At 38.6% G+C, this 16,162-nt stretch overlaps 2 protein-coding genes across 5 annotated transcripts in view; one reads left to right on the plus strand and one right to left on the minus strand.

Moving 5' to 3' along the window:
* Mettl15 (methyltransferase 15, mitochondrial 12S rRNA N4-cytidine) overlaps positions 1 to 2,493 on the minus strand; it is a 172,145-nt gene extending 169,652 nt beyond the window's left edge. The window contains exon 1 of one of the 2 annotated variants that reach the window (XM_075961678.1): positions 2,347 to 2,493. The gene's annotated coding sequence lies outside the window, so the exon portion shown is untranslated. Of the gene's footprint in view, positions 1 to 2,301 lie in introns of both variants that reach the window. The other variant, XM_075961677.1, reaches the window with a different exon arrangement.
* Positions 2,494 to 2,562: 69 nt separating this feature from the next.
* The window catches only part of Kif18a (kinesin family member 18A), a 64,869-nt gene continuing 51,269 nt past the window's right edge, over positions 2,563 to 16,162 (plus strand). For 2 of the 3 annotated variants that reach the window (XM_075961674.1, XM_075961676.1), the window contains exons 1-3: positions 2,563 to 2,649; positions 6,610 to 6,980; positions 8,556 to 8,713. In XM_075961674.1, coding sequence (XP_075817789.1) covers positions 6,656 to 6,980; positions 8,556 to 8,713 — 483 coding nt within the window. In that variant the 5' untranslated portion in view covers positions 2,563 to 2,649; positions 6,610 to 6,655. Of the gene's footprint in view, positions 2,650 to 6,434; positions 6,520 to 6,609; positions 6,981 to 8,555; positions 8,714 to 16,162 lie in introns of those variants that run through there. The other variant, XM_075961675.1, reaches the window with a different exon arrangement.

The raw sequence follows: 16,162 nt of genomic DNA on the forward strand, positions 1-16,162 counted from the left end.
GTTTCCAAAAGACTTTCCCAGGAAAATAAGATCTCACCATTGCCAAGTTTAAACACACCTTTAAGGATTTTAAAAGCCAAAAGTCCGTCGCAACCTTAAAAGTAACTTTCACTTTTCTCTTCGGTCGACTAAAAGTTTTGTAATGGCTCCATACATCATTGCCAGTTTCTAACCAAAGATGGAAATTTCGATCTTCTTAGCCCTGCACATTTGGAAAGCTTTGGTTCTTCCCCCCACCCCTTTCATTTCGTTAGAAAGCAGGAGGTTCTCTTGTCCTGTTGTTCCTTCTGCCAAACTCATGAGTTGCCAACCCCACAATAATGGCAGTGATTGTATTGCCAAAACCACTGTTTTAATCAAATGCAAGATTCCTCAAGAGTATAGATTGCATAATTTGAACACTACTATAGAGCAAATGCAATGGGGAACTGAAACTAAACTTATAGTATTTGGATTAGGTGTGGCTACACCTGTATCACTAAGAAATCTATACAGTGTGGATGTAAAAAGCAAAAACTGAGATTTATGTGCCTTATTTATTAACCAATTTTGCAAGATGGCAAGATAAACATTTTCAAACTAGATTAAAATATCATTTTATAGACACTTGACAAAAAGTATTTTAAATACAAATAGCTGGATTTTGGTTTTACAAGACAAATAGAGATTTTTCTAACACTTCAGTTTTCTTGCAATAAAATCAAAACATATCTCTTTCTTACTGTCTGTTTTTGTTGTTGTTTTGGCTTGGCTTGGTTTTTCGAGACAAGGTTGCTCTGTGTATCTCTGGCTGGCTGTCCTAGAACTCACTCTGTAGACCCAGCTGACCTCACACACAGAGATCTGCCTGTTTCTGTCTTCCTGCATGCTGGGATTGAAGGCATGGGCCACGACCGCCTGACTCTTAGTCTGTTTTGAGACTAATGTGAAGCAATATGTAAGGAGTTAATAATATGCCTGGGACACCAAAGGCCAACTACTATAGATTGAGGGATTTTGTTTTATTTTATTGGTCTTTAGAGACAGAGTTCTCTGTGTATCTTTAGAGCCTGTCCTAAAACTTGCTCTGTAGACCAGGTTGGCCTGGAACTCACAAAAATCCACCGGTCTCTACCTCCTGAGTGCCGGTATTAAAGGTATGTGCCACCATTGCCAGGTGTGAAGGAGTATTTAAAATAAAATTAACTCTTCTCAATTTTATTGCCAAACCCAGTACAACACAAATGATGTCATTAGTTGGTACATTTAATTCAACCAAAAATAAGTAGTCACTTTATTGCTGGACTATCCAGGACTCAGGAAAACTCATAGAACACGCATGATATATAGCTTGCAATGTTCCTGATTTTCTTCAATAGAAATAGGGACTTTCCATTATAATCTGTGAGCTTTCAACACAAAATTCCACTACCAGTAGCCTGTACTGCTGGGTGTGGTGGTGCACGCCTTTAATCCCAACACTTGTGAGGCAGAGGCAGGGAGATCTCTGAGTTCTGGGCCAGCCTTAGCTACATAGCAAGGCCAGCCAAGACTCTGTCTCAAAATATGAAACAGAGATATGAGAGACAGAGAGAAAGGAAGAGAGAGAATGCACTATACTGAAACATCCACAAGTTTACAGTGATATTCAATCAACTGGAATCTAACCTCCAGGAGAGCAGAGACATTGACTTCATTATGGACTAATGTGTTCCTAAAATCATCAAGTAATAATTGCTAAGTAAATGGACAGTCATATAAACAACAGCAATGAAATTAACATCAGAATACTAAATTTATCTCAAGGGCTGAGGATGATAGGGGGCTTGCCTAGGCACAATACAAATATAAAATGCAAAATACCCTGCCAAATTAAAAATGAGTTTCTCACAAAAAATATTTCCCTTGTTTCCATGCATTTTTCGTTCTAAAGTATACATTCAGAAATAATACAATCTAGAATAACATTCAACAACAACCTGGTCGAATAATGTACTAAGCCAATATCATTAAGTGATTTTTTTTTATTTTGTAATGTCGTCCTTGAACATGTAAAAAGCCGTCAAATTACCAAATATTTTCAGTCAACCATAACGAGAACAGGCCAGGAAACCCTGCAGGACGACTTAGGACCTGGAGCCAGAAGTCTTGAACTTATAATTAATTCAGGTAGAAGCCCTATACCTTTCATAGCATGAGACCTAATCCTTGGAAACCTGAGTAACCAGAAAGGAAAAAAAGGACAAAATAACCCATGCCCTTTAACACGCCTTCTGCCCCGAAGGAGAAGCACACCACCCCACACCGCGGGAACCTACTCACTCCCAGGGTCTGCGACCAAACTACGGCTCCCAGGTGGCTTCCCACCTGCACCTCCGCCCTAGCTCCGCCCACTCCGCCAGCGGCTCCCGGAAACGATCGCGCGCGTTGCCACGGAGACGCCCAGAAAAGCCGCTTCCCCCCCCCCCCCCACCCACCCACCGGCCTGGGAGGCCCGGCCTCAGGCGCCAAACTGCGAGACGCCTTGGCAACGTCCGACGTGATGACGTCAGCAGAGCGGCAGCCAATGATACACGTCGCTGAGGAAGCTAGCTTGGGTTTGAATTTTGTGGCTGTGCCTGGAGCGCCTGGAAGCCTTCTCCGCCAAGTTTCCGCGGACGCTTTCTCTAGGTGAGTGAGCTGGGCACCGTCTGGGGACGGGTTCTCGGTCTCGGGAGTGGAGGGTCCGGCGGTGGCGGTCAGGTCTGCGGACAGAGGAGCTTTGGGCGCGGAGTGCGGGACCCGGGTCCCCTTAGTCCCCCGGCGGGAAGGACCCGGGGCTGCCTGTTTGAGGCGGCACGACTCGGCCCGCCATTGCCAACCCCGAGGTCCCAGGGCTTCGCCTTCGAGCCCCGAGAGGAAGCAGGTCCCTTTAAAGGGTAGCTGGCCCCTTTCCCAGACCTGGACTGAGGGCACTGACAGTCCAGCCTCTTGGAGTGTGAGGTTCCTTCCGGATTCCAAATTCGGAGTAGCCTGCTTAAGCTGCACACGTCATTGTGCGACGTCTGTGCTTTACTGTCAGGTGAGGAGCTTTTGTACACAGCCACTCTCTGGTCACTGGTCAGTCCGGAGCTCAGGTGTAGCAACGGGCAAGACCTGCCCTGACGGCCCACCTGTGTTGCCGAGGACCACAAAGAAAAATAATGAAAGACCTGAAGGCAAGGAGCTATTTTTGCAACCCTTTCCTATAGGATCTCGTTGGCCTTGGCCTTACAAAGAAGCTAACTTTGTTGGTGTTGTCATTGCACCTCGCCCAGTTCCCACCTTGGGTTTGCTTTCTTTAACCTTAGTGTTAGACTATGAAATGCACGGAAATGATAAATAGCACTTGCTATTAAATGCACTATATTGTAGGAACTATTTAAGTAAGGGAGAATGATTTGCTGTAAGAGGTATGCTCGTTATCGAACCCGTAGTTACAGATATGCAAGGTTTCTTATGTTAAACAGCATCTTGTCCCACTATAGTTATAGCGCAAATCAGTAACGACACGAATAAGTGAGTTACTGGTGTTAATGCTGTGAAGAGCGATGGAAAAGATAGCCCACTCTCGGTGCTGACCTTCCCTCCGTGGCAACTTGTCATTCTGCCCTGATGTCTGTAAGCCAGTCAAATCAGTGGCCCTAACACTGAAGTTAATGTACAGAAAGGTTTATGCTAGAAACTCTAAGTGAGGAGAGTTCCCTGTTCTAAACAGTGTTGAAGCAGAATTGTATGGGTTTGACATAATTCATAGCTATGGCATTCTACTTCTGTCCCCCTGTTTGGAAGCAGTCTTTTCTCTTTCGTAGTTGTGTGTTTTGGATTTGGATCTGGGTCCAGTTTCTGTCTCATTAGTAAGAGCAGTTGGAAAATCTATGTTTATAAACAGACATTGCATGATTATAATGATGGTTGAATGACGTGAATATAAAGCGTTTGCTGTAATTCCTGCCAGAGAGTGACTTATTGTCACCACTATTGCTAGTCATCACCACTTTGAAGTAATGCAAGTATTTGAAGCATAATAGTTAAGAATAGTTACTGCACCCAGGTGGTGGTGGTGCAAAGCCAGCTGGTGGTGGCACACATCTTTATACACTGCTTATGTATTCAGAGGTCCAAGTCTTGGGTGTCTTAGTGATGTGGAAATTCAAAGAGCATCAGTATATGCATAAAGTGTGGTTGAACTTTATGACAGTCTCACTGGAACAAACAGAAACTGACAAAGAAGAGTCAACTAGATAGAATTTCTTTCTAATAACTTATATATTTTATGTGTGTTGGTGTATATGTCTGTGATCATGATGTTGGATTCCCTGAAACTACAGTTACAGACAGTTGTGAGCTGCCATGTGGGTGCTGGGAATTGAACCAGGGTTCTCTGGAAGAGCAGTCAGTGCTCTTAACCACTGACCCATCTCTCCAGCCCCCTAGATCCCAATTTCTTAGTTACCCGTGTTAGAAAAAAAAGCATCTCTTCAATGTATGAATAATATCAATTTCAGAAGATGTCAGTATATTGAAGTATTGATTATCTTTAAGAAATGTATATCTGAAAAAAATAAGAAAAAAATGTCGGGCGGTGGTGGCGCACGCCTTTAATCCCAGCACTCGAGAGGCAGAGGCAGGCGGATCTTTGTGAGTTTGAAGCCAACTTGGCGTACAAGAACTAGTTCCAGGACAGGCTCCAAAGCTACAGAGAAAACCTGTCTCGAAAGAGAAAAAAAGAAGAGGAGGAGGAGGAGAAGAAAGGAAAAAGAAGAAAAAATGTATATCTGAACCTGGTGGTAGTAGCACATGCCTTTAATCCCAGCACTTGGGAGGCAAAGACAGGCAGATCGCTGAGTTTAGGGTTAAACATATTTTTTGACTCAGTAGGGATATTTTGAGCAAAAGTGATGGGAATATGTGAGGTTATAGGCAAGGTTGATCAAAAAACATTATATACGTGTATGAAATACTCAAATTTTTAAAATGTCTTAAATGTAGTTCTCATTGAGTCAGTGGTCTCTTTGTTATGGACATTGGTGTCCAGTTCCTGGGTTTAATCTGTCCTTCTTCAGCCTCCTCAGTAGCTATAACTACAGGTGTGTCATGGGCCCTGTTTGTTTGATTTTTCTATCCACCCTAGGTATTTGATTAAGAAAATTCAACCATGAGTAGAACTCTATGGAAGGGCAGAGGTCTTGGGTTCAGTCACTAGTATGGAGGAAAGACAGTTTTCTTTGCTTTCTTGTATTCAGGAAGTAGGAAAATGCATGAATTCTGTAAAATAGAATCAGTCTTCCATTGTTTAAAAGGATAAAACTAGGTAAAGGGAGGCCAATCTTCCAAATTTTTAATGAGATCTAAGAGTTTACCTCTGAGTTTGAAGCTAATTGGGGATTTCGTGGGTTTTTTAAAAGACAGTAAGTATTGGTCAAGTAACATTTTTTTTTTTTTGGAAGAAATTCTGTCAGTCTCTTAAAGGAACTTAAGAAGAATAATGTCACATGTAACTTTGTGTTTCAACCTGTTACAGATTTTAAGAGAAATTGATCTTATTTCTCATTTCTCTTTGTTCTCTAGCTGGAGCTCAAGAAAGCAAGGAGTCCCTTGAGCATTCTTTGAGCTCTACAGATAAAATTATATCCAGGCATTTGAAAGTAAATAGTTATAAAGGAAATAAATGATTTAATTAAAATGACCATGCCAAAACCTGGCCTTGCAGCTCCATTAGCCTCCCCTTTCACAAGCTTGTTACTGACACAGAATTTTGGACTTGCCACCTGAAATATACATGTGTGTCCAGTAAAGTGGCTTAGTAGGTAAAGTTACTTGCTGCCAAGTCTGATGACCTGAATGGGATGCTCAGAATCTACAGGAGAGAAGAGAATCAGCTTCTGCATTTGTTCTTAGTTGCCTCGAGTTTTCTGAGTAGCAGCGTGAGGCGTAGTGAGCTTCAGCATAAGGTTGTTGTGGTCCTTGTTCAGTTGATGTTTAGGTAGTCACGTTGGTGAGGCTTTGTGGGTATAGCTTCTGATATTCCGAGGAGATATGATCTCACTGCACATTAAGAGATCAGAGAATAGGACCTTTGAATACATGAGTAGTGTATACTATTTCTCTCCTCTCCAGACATGTGCTGGCTAGCCACTACAACTTAAGAACTAACCCACTGTATCTCTGACACGCAGGGAGAGACAGCCTGGATGCATCTTTACACTTCCAAGAGACTACAGACAAGATCACTTTTACTAAAAGGAGTTCCCAAGCTAAAATTTCCATTATTACCCTGATCTGATTCAGAAAGATCTTTCTCTGCTCATTTTCATCATCCAACCTAAAACTGTGTTAGAGCCATTTGAAAAGTCAAATCAGAAAGTGAATCAGCTCTAATGTTTGAGTTTTGTTTAAACTCAAGAACGTGATTAATATTTCAGGAAATTCTTACCATGATTTTGTGTACATGTGTGCCATTTTGGGGAGATGTTTAAGTTTATAGGACTATATACATTTCTCCAGTAATACATTTTCTAGGTAAGTGGAACATAAACATTACCTTTTAAACAACTATTACATGCCGGTTTTAAGTAAAACTAATAGTGACTTTTTCCTGTTTAATTTCAGAAAACTGCCCCAGCATTCATGTGAGCAGGAATCAAGATAACTAAAAATGTCTGTCACTAAGGAGGATTTATGTCACCACATGAAAGTAGTTGTTCGTGTGCGTCCCGAGAGCACAAAAGAAAAAACAGTTGCGTTACATAGAGTGGTTCATGTTGTGGATAAACATATGCTCGTTTTTGATCCCAAGCCAGAAGAAGTCAGTTTTTTTCACAAAAAGAAAACTACAAATTATGATATTACTAAAAGACAAAATAAAGATCTTAAGTTTGTATTTGATGCTGTATTTGATGAAACGTCAACTCAAATGGAAGTTTTTGAACATACTACGAAGCCAATTCTTCATAGTTTTCTGAATGGATATAATTGCACAGGTAATTGTTTCAGTTTGAAGTTGAATTTTTCTTTCTAACATCAGTTTTAATCTTGTAATAAATCAAGTTCAAGGTACAAGCATTCCAATAGTTTTAAGACTTTTAGTAGGGCTGACGATATGTCTCAGTCATTAAGAACACTGACTGCTTTTCCAGAGTACCTGGGTTCAATTTCCAGCACCCACTTGGCAGTTAACAACTGTCTATAGCTCCAAGACCTGACACCCTCATACCAGACATACATAGAGGCAAAACAATGATGCACATAAAATAAAAATAAATAAGTTCTATTTTAAAAAGAAAACTTTAGTGAATTTAAGTGCAAGCTTTCTTTGAAATGTAGTCATACATAGCTTATTCTTAATGAAACTTTCTCTTCCTGGAGCCTTGCCATTGGCCCTATAAACACTCTTTGCAGTTTTATTAAGCCATCTGCTTCTTATAATTGGTGCCAGATTTGTCGCCATTTAAACTGACGAGTATATCCGCTGTTGACCTCTACAGTCATCTGCCCCTGTCAAGCAGCCTGCCGTTTCTTTGCAGAACCATCTATAAGATACCTTAATATGAAAAGGTTAAATAAAACGTGGTACGCTTGAGAGTTGTGTGCTTTTTAGCAGATCTTCAGCCCAAGAAGCATTCCTTATACCATAGGGAGGCTATATTTAGTCTTTGAGAAAAGACCAGTTAATTCAGTGTCATAATACTAGCATACTAGTATCTCATTTTTAAAATTGTCAGTTGTTATGGGGTTTTCTCTAACATATTCCACATTATAACATGTTTCACTAAGATTGTCTTACTCAGTTTGGTCACAGAAAATTGATACTCTTCATCTTTGATCAAGAACAAAATGCCGTTTATTGGTTGGAACTGCTGGTTCTAACTTGTATCCAAATGTTTTGAAGATTCCTCCCTCCTTATCTTTAAAAAAAAAAAAGATCTCTGTCAATACCATTTCTTTGGTTTCTCTCTGGCTTTATACTAATTAGCTATCTTAAAACTTCTTTCATAAGCTAAAGTGAAACACCAGCTTAATTCATTCCAAAAACTATTTTATCAGTTATTAATACATGAGAATCTAATGACTGAATATGGTATTGAGTGTTTTCATTTGTAACTCAGTGGATTTCTTTTACATTTGAAGAAATGCATGACTTCTTAATGGTAATGAATAGAATTGTGCAAATGAGTAATTTGCCTAAAACAATATTTAAAGAACAATTTTATAAATCACCTTTATGAAATTCGTTCATTTCAACAAACTTATGCCTGCTTTGCTCCATGTTATTTGCTAAAGCACAGTCTGCCTTGGTGGAGGCAGTATGGTCATGCTACCATAGAGGGATATGGATAGATATCATATTCTGATGGCAAATAAGTGAGTAGGTGCTTCTGCCTGTCACAGTGTGGGAAGCACACAATAACATTAGTGCTAAGTAGAAACAGGTGATACCTATTGGATCTAAGTTAGTTACTGTTCAGGATATCAGTTAGAGCTAGCACTAGCCTGCATTTAGTATTACTATATAGGAACAGTGAGTGTTGATCTCTCCCCTTTCATTGAAACCTCAGTACTTGCATATGGTGCCACTGGAGCTGGGAAGACTCACACAATGCTAGGATCAGCTGATGAGCCTGGAGTGATGTACCTAACAATGTTAGACCTTTTCAAATCCATGGATGAGATTAAAGAAGAAAAAGTGTGTAGTACTGCAGTTTCTTATTTAGAGGTAAGTTGACACTAACCTCAATATTAATCATTGAGAAAACTCAGTTACTCAGTTGCAACGGTCCATTCAAATTATTTTATGCAGGATCTTCATGTGAATGTTTTCAGTCATTAAAATTCCTAATCATGCATGTTTTTCATGATCTTACTCTAATTTTAATTTCAAAGTATAGAGACATTCCAAAAATAGTGTGTAGAAAGAACTTCCAGAAAACTGAGGTGCCCTATATGTTAAAATTTACACCTGCAGTATACTCTGTTGTGTGTGCATTTATTATCTGGTACTGTTTAAGGTATAAATTTATTGAACCAGGTAATTTTTAAACCACAATCATGGAATGTTTATCAAAATCAAGAAATTAACAGTGATTATCATTGTCTAATCTATGAACCTTAATGCAATTTTGATGATTATATTATTAATACCTTTTCCAGAAAGTATTTCAGATCATAAATTACATTCATTTGTATGCCTTTGGCTTTCATTTATGAGCAGTTTTTGTTTCCTTTGTACTTTATGATACTGCCATAAGCCCCTCAGTTTGTTTTTGTTTCTATTAGACTTGGTTTATTATCTGGTACTGAGTGCTTCCTACTGGCATCAGTTCCCTTGCGTACCTGATTGCTCCTATTATTATGTTAACTTTTATAAATTTTGTTAGGGAATTTTCAGGCTTGCTGATGATTCATATTTGAATATATTATAGATAATGGTGATTTTTTAGACACCAACATTTCTTCTGTTTATTCCTTAGCATTTACTGTAAGGATACCTTTTCCCTTTGTTGCAATCTCATAGACTCGTGGATTATTTAATAGTCAGTAGACTGTAGGTATTTTCTGTGATTTGAGGGATGGGAACTTTTTAAATTTTTATGTGATGTGAATGCAGGTATGGATGTGAAGATGTCTTTTAGGAATTGATTCTTTTCTTTCTTTTTTTTTTTTGAGTTGGTTCTGTCTTAGCACCTTGTTGAAGTAGGGGGTCTCTTATTTCTTCCACACTACACCAAGCTATCTGGCTTTCAGGCTTCAGACCCTGCTTCTTGTCTCCCTTAGGAGTGCTGACTTTACACATAAACTTCAATGTGTGTGGTGCTTTTTTAAAAAAATAGGACTTTGCCAGGCAATGGTGGCGCAGGCCTTTAATCCCAGCACTCGGGAGGCAGAGGCAGGCGGATCTTTGTGAGTTCAAGACCAGCCTGGTCTACAGAGCTAGTTCCAGGACAGGCTCCAAAGCCACAGAGAAACCCTGTCTCAAAAAACCAAAAAACAAACAAAAAAAAAAAATAGGACTTCATACAATACATACTTTATTTCATATCCCATAACTCCCCCAAGATTCTCCCCTCTCCCTATCCACCCAATCTCATGTTCATGCTCTCAAAAAAGAAAAAGCCACTAAAAACATGGAGTACAAATTATTTCTGAGCATGGACCTGCTCTAGAGTGTAGTTGGTATACCCAATGTCAGTCCTTTGAAGAAAACTGATTTTCACTTTCCCAGAAGCATCATTTGTGACTAGCTTCTCTGTAGTGGCGAGTCCTTGTACCCACTTCCTCAGCCAAATGCTGAGCTTGGACAGATCTTGTGAATACTGTCACGGTCTGAATTTCAATACATCTGTCCTCTTGTGTCTACAACATCTCTTTCCTTAAAATTGTCCTTCACCTTTGGTTCTTCAAATCCTCCCACCCTCTTTTCCCTGAGTCTTGAAAGGAATGAAATAAAGATGGGCAATTAAGGGATGAGCAGGATCCAACTTTGATCATCAATCTTTCTTGGTGTGTATTTTGACCCATCTTAAACACTCCTTGGGATAGATTTTATGTGGCCTAGCCTGGCCTTGTACTCATGTGTCAGCACATTCACATTTGTGACTCCTTTTTGTGTGCTCAAAGTGTGAAAATTTGGTCATCCAAAGTTCCTTAGTGCTGCCACTACCCTTTTGTCTACTCTGTCATTCTCTGAGGCCTCGCAGGAACTCCTGGTGTTTGACAAATGACAATAAAGGTGCTGACAGTAATTGTTTGCTCCAATAGAATTTTAGAAACCCCTGATAGCACTGAAAATGTTAATTAAACATTTCTAGTGTTAGAATATTTCCCTTAGATCTTTTTTAAATTTTGTCCCCTTTTTTTTGTATTTTTTATTGATATTTATTGAGCTCAACATTTTTCTCTGCTCCCCTCCCTGCCTCTCCCCTTCCCCCTTTTGTTCTCCCCCAAGGTCCCCATGATCCCAATTTACTCAAGAGATCTTGTCTTTTTCTACTTTCTATTTCTCATGTAGATTAGATCTTAGTGTCCTCATTGTTGTCTAGGTTCTATGGGATTGTGGTTTGTAGGCTGGCTTTCTTTGCTTTATGTTTCAAAACCACCTATGAGTGAGTACATGTGATAATTGTTTTTCTTTGTCTGAGTTACCTCACTCACAATAATGTTTTCTAGTTCTATCCATTTTCCTGCAAAATTCAAGCTGTCATTTTTTTCTGCTGTGTAGTACTCCATTGTGTAAATGTACCACTTTTTTTTATCCATTCTTTGGTCGAGGGACATATAGGTTGTTTCCAGGTTCTGGCTATGACAAACAAAGCTGCTATGAACATAATTGAGCACATGTCCTTGTGACACGATTGAGCATCCTTTGGTTTTATAACCAAAAGTGGTATTACTGGGTCTTGAGGAAGGTTGTTTCCTAATTTTCTGAGAAATTGCCACACTAACATCCAAAGGGCTGTACCAGCTTGCATTCCCACCAGCAATGCAGAAGTGTTCCCTTTTCCCTATCACGTCTCCAGCATAAATTGTCATCAGAGTTTTTGATCTTGGCCATTCTTACAGGTATAAGATGGAATCTCAATTGTTTTGATTTGCATTTCTCTGATGACTAAGGATGTTAAACATTTCCTTAAGTGTCTTTCAGCCATTTTAGATTCCTCTGTTGAGAGTTCTCTGTTTAGGTCTGTACTCCATTTTTTTATTGGATTATGTGATCTTTTGCTGTCCAATTTCTTGAGTTCTTTCTATATTTTGGAGATCAGACCTCTGTCTGATGTGGGTTAGTGAAGATCTTTTCCCATTCTGTAGGCTGTCGTTTTGTCTTGTTTACAATGTCCTTTGCTTTACAGAAGCTTTTCAGTTTCACGAGGTTCCCTTTATTGATTGTTTCTTTCAGTGTCTGTGCTGCTGGAGTTATATTTAGGAAGTGGTTCCCTGTGCCAATGGGTTCAAGTGTACTTCCCACTTTCTCTTCTGTAAGGTTCAGTGTGTCTGGCTTTATGTTGAGGTATTTGATCCATTTGGACTTGAGTTTTGTGCATGGTGATATTTTTATTCTTCTACATGTTAATATCTAGTAATGCCAGCACTACTTCTTAAATATACTTTCTTTTTTCCATTTGATATTTTTTGCTTCTTTATCAAAGATCAGGTGTTTGAAGATGTGTGGATTGATATCCGGGTCTTCTATTCATTTCCATCGGTCCTCCTGTCTGTTCTTATGCCAATACCAGGCTGTTTTCAGTACTGTAGCTCTGTAATAGAGTTTGAAGTCAGGGATTGTGATGCCTCCAGAAGTTCTTTTATTGTACAGGATTGTTTTGGCTATCCTGGGTTTTTTGCTTTTCCATATGAAGTTGAGTACCGTTCTTTCGGGGTCTTTGAAGAATTTTGCTGGAATTTTGATGGGCATTGCATTGAATCTGTAGATTGCTTTTGGTAAGATTGTCATTACTATGTTAATTCAGCAAACAGTGAGAGTTTTACTTCTTTTCCAATCTGTATTCTTTTTTTTTTTTTTTTTTTTAGGTTTCCGGGGTGCTTTTATTTATTTATTTTTTCTTTCTTTTTTTTTAATTTTTTTTATTAATTTATTTATTTATTAAAGATTTCTGTCTCTTCCCCGCCACTGCCTCCCATTTCCCTCCCCCTCCCCCAATTAAGTCTCCCCCCAGCCTGAAAAGCAATCAGGGTTCCCTGTCCTGTGGGAAGTCCAAGGAACCCCCACCTCCATCCAGGTCTAGTAAGTTGAGCATCCAAACTGCCTAGGCTCCCACAAAGCCAGTCTTTTGATCTCCCTTTGGTATCTTATTGCTCTAGCTAGGACCTCAAAAACTATATTGAATAGATATGGAGAGAGTGGACAACCTTGTCTTGTTCCTGAATTTAGTAGAATCGCTGTGAGTTTTTCTCCATTTAGTTTGATGTTGGCTCTTGGCTTGCTGTATATGGCCTTAATTATGTTTAGGTATGTTCCTTGTATCCCTGTTCTCTCCAAGACCTTCATCATGAAGGGGTGTTGTATTTTGTCAAAAGCTTTTTCATCATCTAATGAGATAGATGATCATGTGGTTTTTATTTTTCAGCTTGTTTATATGGTGGATTACTTTGACAGATTTTCATATGTTGAACTACCCCTGCATCTGTGGGCTGAAGCTGACTTGATCATGGTGGCTGATGGTTCTGATGTGTTCTTGAATTCGTTTTGCCAGCATTTTCTTTAGTATTTTTGCATCAGTGTTCATGAGTGAGATTGGTCTGTAATTCTCTTTCTTAGTAATGTCTTTCTGTGGTTTGGGTATCAGGGTAATTGTAGCCTCATAAAACGAGTTTGACAATGTTCCTTCTGTTTCTATTATGTGGAATAATTCAAGGAGTATTGGTATTAGTTCTTCTTTAAAAGTCTTGTAGAATTCTAAGCTGAAACCATCTGGTCCTGGGCTTTTTTTGGTTGGGAGACTTTTGATGACTGTTTCTATTTCTTCAGCAGTTATAGGTCTGTTTAATTTGCTTATCTGGTGTCTTGATTTAATTTGGTAAGTGATATTTATCCAGAAAGTTATCCATTTACTTTATGTTTTCCAATTTTGTGGAGTACAGGTTTTCAAAATAAGACCTGATGATCCTCTGTATTTCCTCCGTGTCTGTTGTTATGTCCCCCTTTTCATTTCTGATTTTGTTAATTTCGATATTCTCTCTCTCTGCCTTTTGGTTAGTTTGGATAAAGGTTTGTCTATTGTTGATTTTCTCAAAAAACCAACTCTTTGTCTCATTGATTCTTTGTATTGTTGTCTTTGTTTCTATTTCTTTGATTTCAGCTCTCAATTTGATTATTTCCTGCCGTCTAGTTCTCTTAGGTGAGTTGCTTCTTTTTGTTCTAAAGTTTTCAAACGTTCTGTTAATTCACTAGTGTGGGATTTTTTTTCCAGCTTCTTTATGTGGGCATTTAGTGCTATGAACTTGACTCTTAACACTGCTTTCCTTGTGTCCCATAAATTTGGGTATGTTGTGTGGTCATTTTCTTTGAATTTTATTTAGGAAGTCTTTAATTTCCCCTTTTATTTCTTTCTTGACCTATTGATTCAGGTGAGCATTGTTTAATTTCCTTGTGTTTGTGTGTTTTCTCGAATTAGTATTGCTGTTGACTTCTAGTTTTAAACCATGGTGATCTGATAAGGTACATTGGGTTATTCCAATTTTTTTGTATTTGTTAAGGTTTGTTTTGTTACCCAGTATGTGATCAATTTTTGAGAAGGTTCCGTGAGCTGCTGAGAAGAAAGTATGTTCTTTTCTGTTTGGATGAAATATTCTATAGATGTCTGTTAAGTCCATTTGAATCATAACATCTGTTAGTTCTCTTATTTCTTTTTTCATTTTCTGTCTGACCTGTCCATTGGTGAGGGGGGAGTGTTGAAGTCTCCCACTATTAGAGTGTGGAGTTTAATATATGATTTAAGCTTTAAAAGTGTTTCTTTGATATATGAGCATGCCCTTGTATTTGGGGCTTAAATGTTCAGTATTGAAATTTCCTCTTGATGGATTTTTTTCCTATGACTAATATGAAACGACTTTCTTTGTCTCTTTTGACTGATTTTAGCTTGAAGTCTATTTTGTTAAATATTAGGATAGCCACACCCGCTTGTTTCTTAGCTCCATTTGATTGGTATATTTTTTTCCCAACCCTTTACTCTGAGACGACGTCTGTCTTTGAGGTTGAGATGTGTTTCTTGTATGCAGAAGAAGAATGGATTCTGTTTTCATATCCAGTCTGTTAGCCTGTGCCTTTTTATAGGTGAGCTGGGTCCATTTACATTAAGGGATATTAATGACCAGTGGTTGCTATCTCCTGTTAATTTAGTTTTCATTGTTGGTGATGTTATTTTGTGCATTTTTTTCTTCTTTGGGATTTACTGTTATGAGGTCATCAGTTGTCTATGTTTTTGTTGGTGTAGCCATCTTCCCTGGGTTGGAGTTTTCCTTCTAGTATTTTGTGTAGGGCTGGGTTTGTTGCTAGGTATTGGTGAAATCTAGATTTGTATGGAATATCTTTTTTTGTCCTTCTATGGTGATTGACAGTTTTGCTGAGTATAACTGAGTAGTCTGGGCTGGCATCCATGGTCTCTTAATGTCTGCATAATGTTTGACCATGATCTTCTGGCTTTCATTGTCTCCACTGAGAAGTCAGGTGTAATTCTGATAGGTCTTCCTTTATATGTTACTTGGCCTTTTTCCTTTGCAGCTCTTAATATTCTTTCTTTACTCTGTATGTTTAGTGTTTTGATTATTATGTGGTGGAGAGGACTTTTTGGGGGATCCAATCTATTTGGTGTTCTGTAGGCTTCTTGTATCTTCATGGCATATCTTTCTTTAGGTAGGGCAAGTTTTCTTCTATGATTTTGTTAAATTTTCTCTGCCTTTGAGTTGAACTTCTCCTTCTTCTATACCTATTATCCTGAGATTTGGCCTTTTCACGGTGTCCCATATTTCATGGATTTGGGTTAAGCTTTTGTTAGATTGAATGTTTTCTTTAACCGATGAGTCTATTTCCTCTACTGTATCTTTAGCTCTTGACATTCTCTCTTCCATTTCTTGTATTCTGTTGTTAATGCTTGCGATTGTGGTTCCTGATCTTTTTCTCGTGATTTCTGTTTCTATAATCCCTTTGGCTTGTGTTCTCTTTATTGTTTCTATTTCAGTTTTCAAGTCCTGGATAGTTATATGTTTGATTTCTTTTTTTGGTTTTCTTGGAGTGATTTGCTGATATCTTCCAATTTTTTTTTTGTTTGTTTGTTTGTCTTTTCCTCCACTTCTTTAAGGGAATTTCTCATTTCTTCTTTCAGAATTTTAAACATTCTCTTGAAGTTATTTTTAGGTCATTTTCTTCTGGTTCATCCATAGATTTTTTTTTCTTTTTTTCTTATTAGATCTTAATTTCTTATTAAGACCGTGGGCTAAGATTATCTCTGTTACATTCTAGAAATAGATCTGTCTATACCTTCACTCCTTGGTTATGGCTTGTTAGAATCAACAGGTAAGGGCTAGAGAGTTGACTAGGTAGTTAAGAGCATTTGTTTCTTACAATGGGCCACGGTTTTATTCCCAGCATCCATGTGGCACATAGACATACATGCAAGTAAAACACTTAACACAAAAAGCAATAAAATAACTA

The sequence above is a fragment of the Microtus pennsylvanicus genome, chromosome 2, assembly GCF_037038515.1.
Source record: "Microtus pennsylvanicus isolate mMicPen1 chromosome 2, mMicPen1.hap1, whole genome shotgun sequence".
Taxonomy (NCBI): domain Eukaryota; kingdom Metazoa; phylum Chordata; class Mammalia; order Rodentia; family Cricetidae; genus Microtus; species Microtus pennsylvanicus.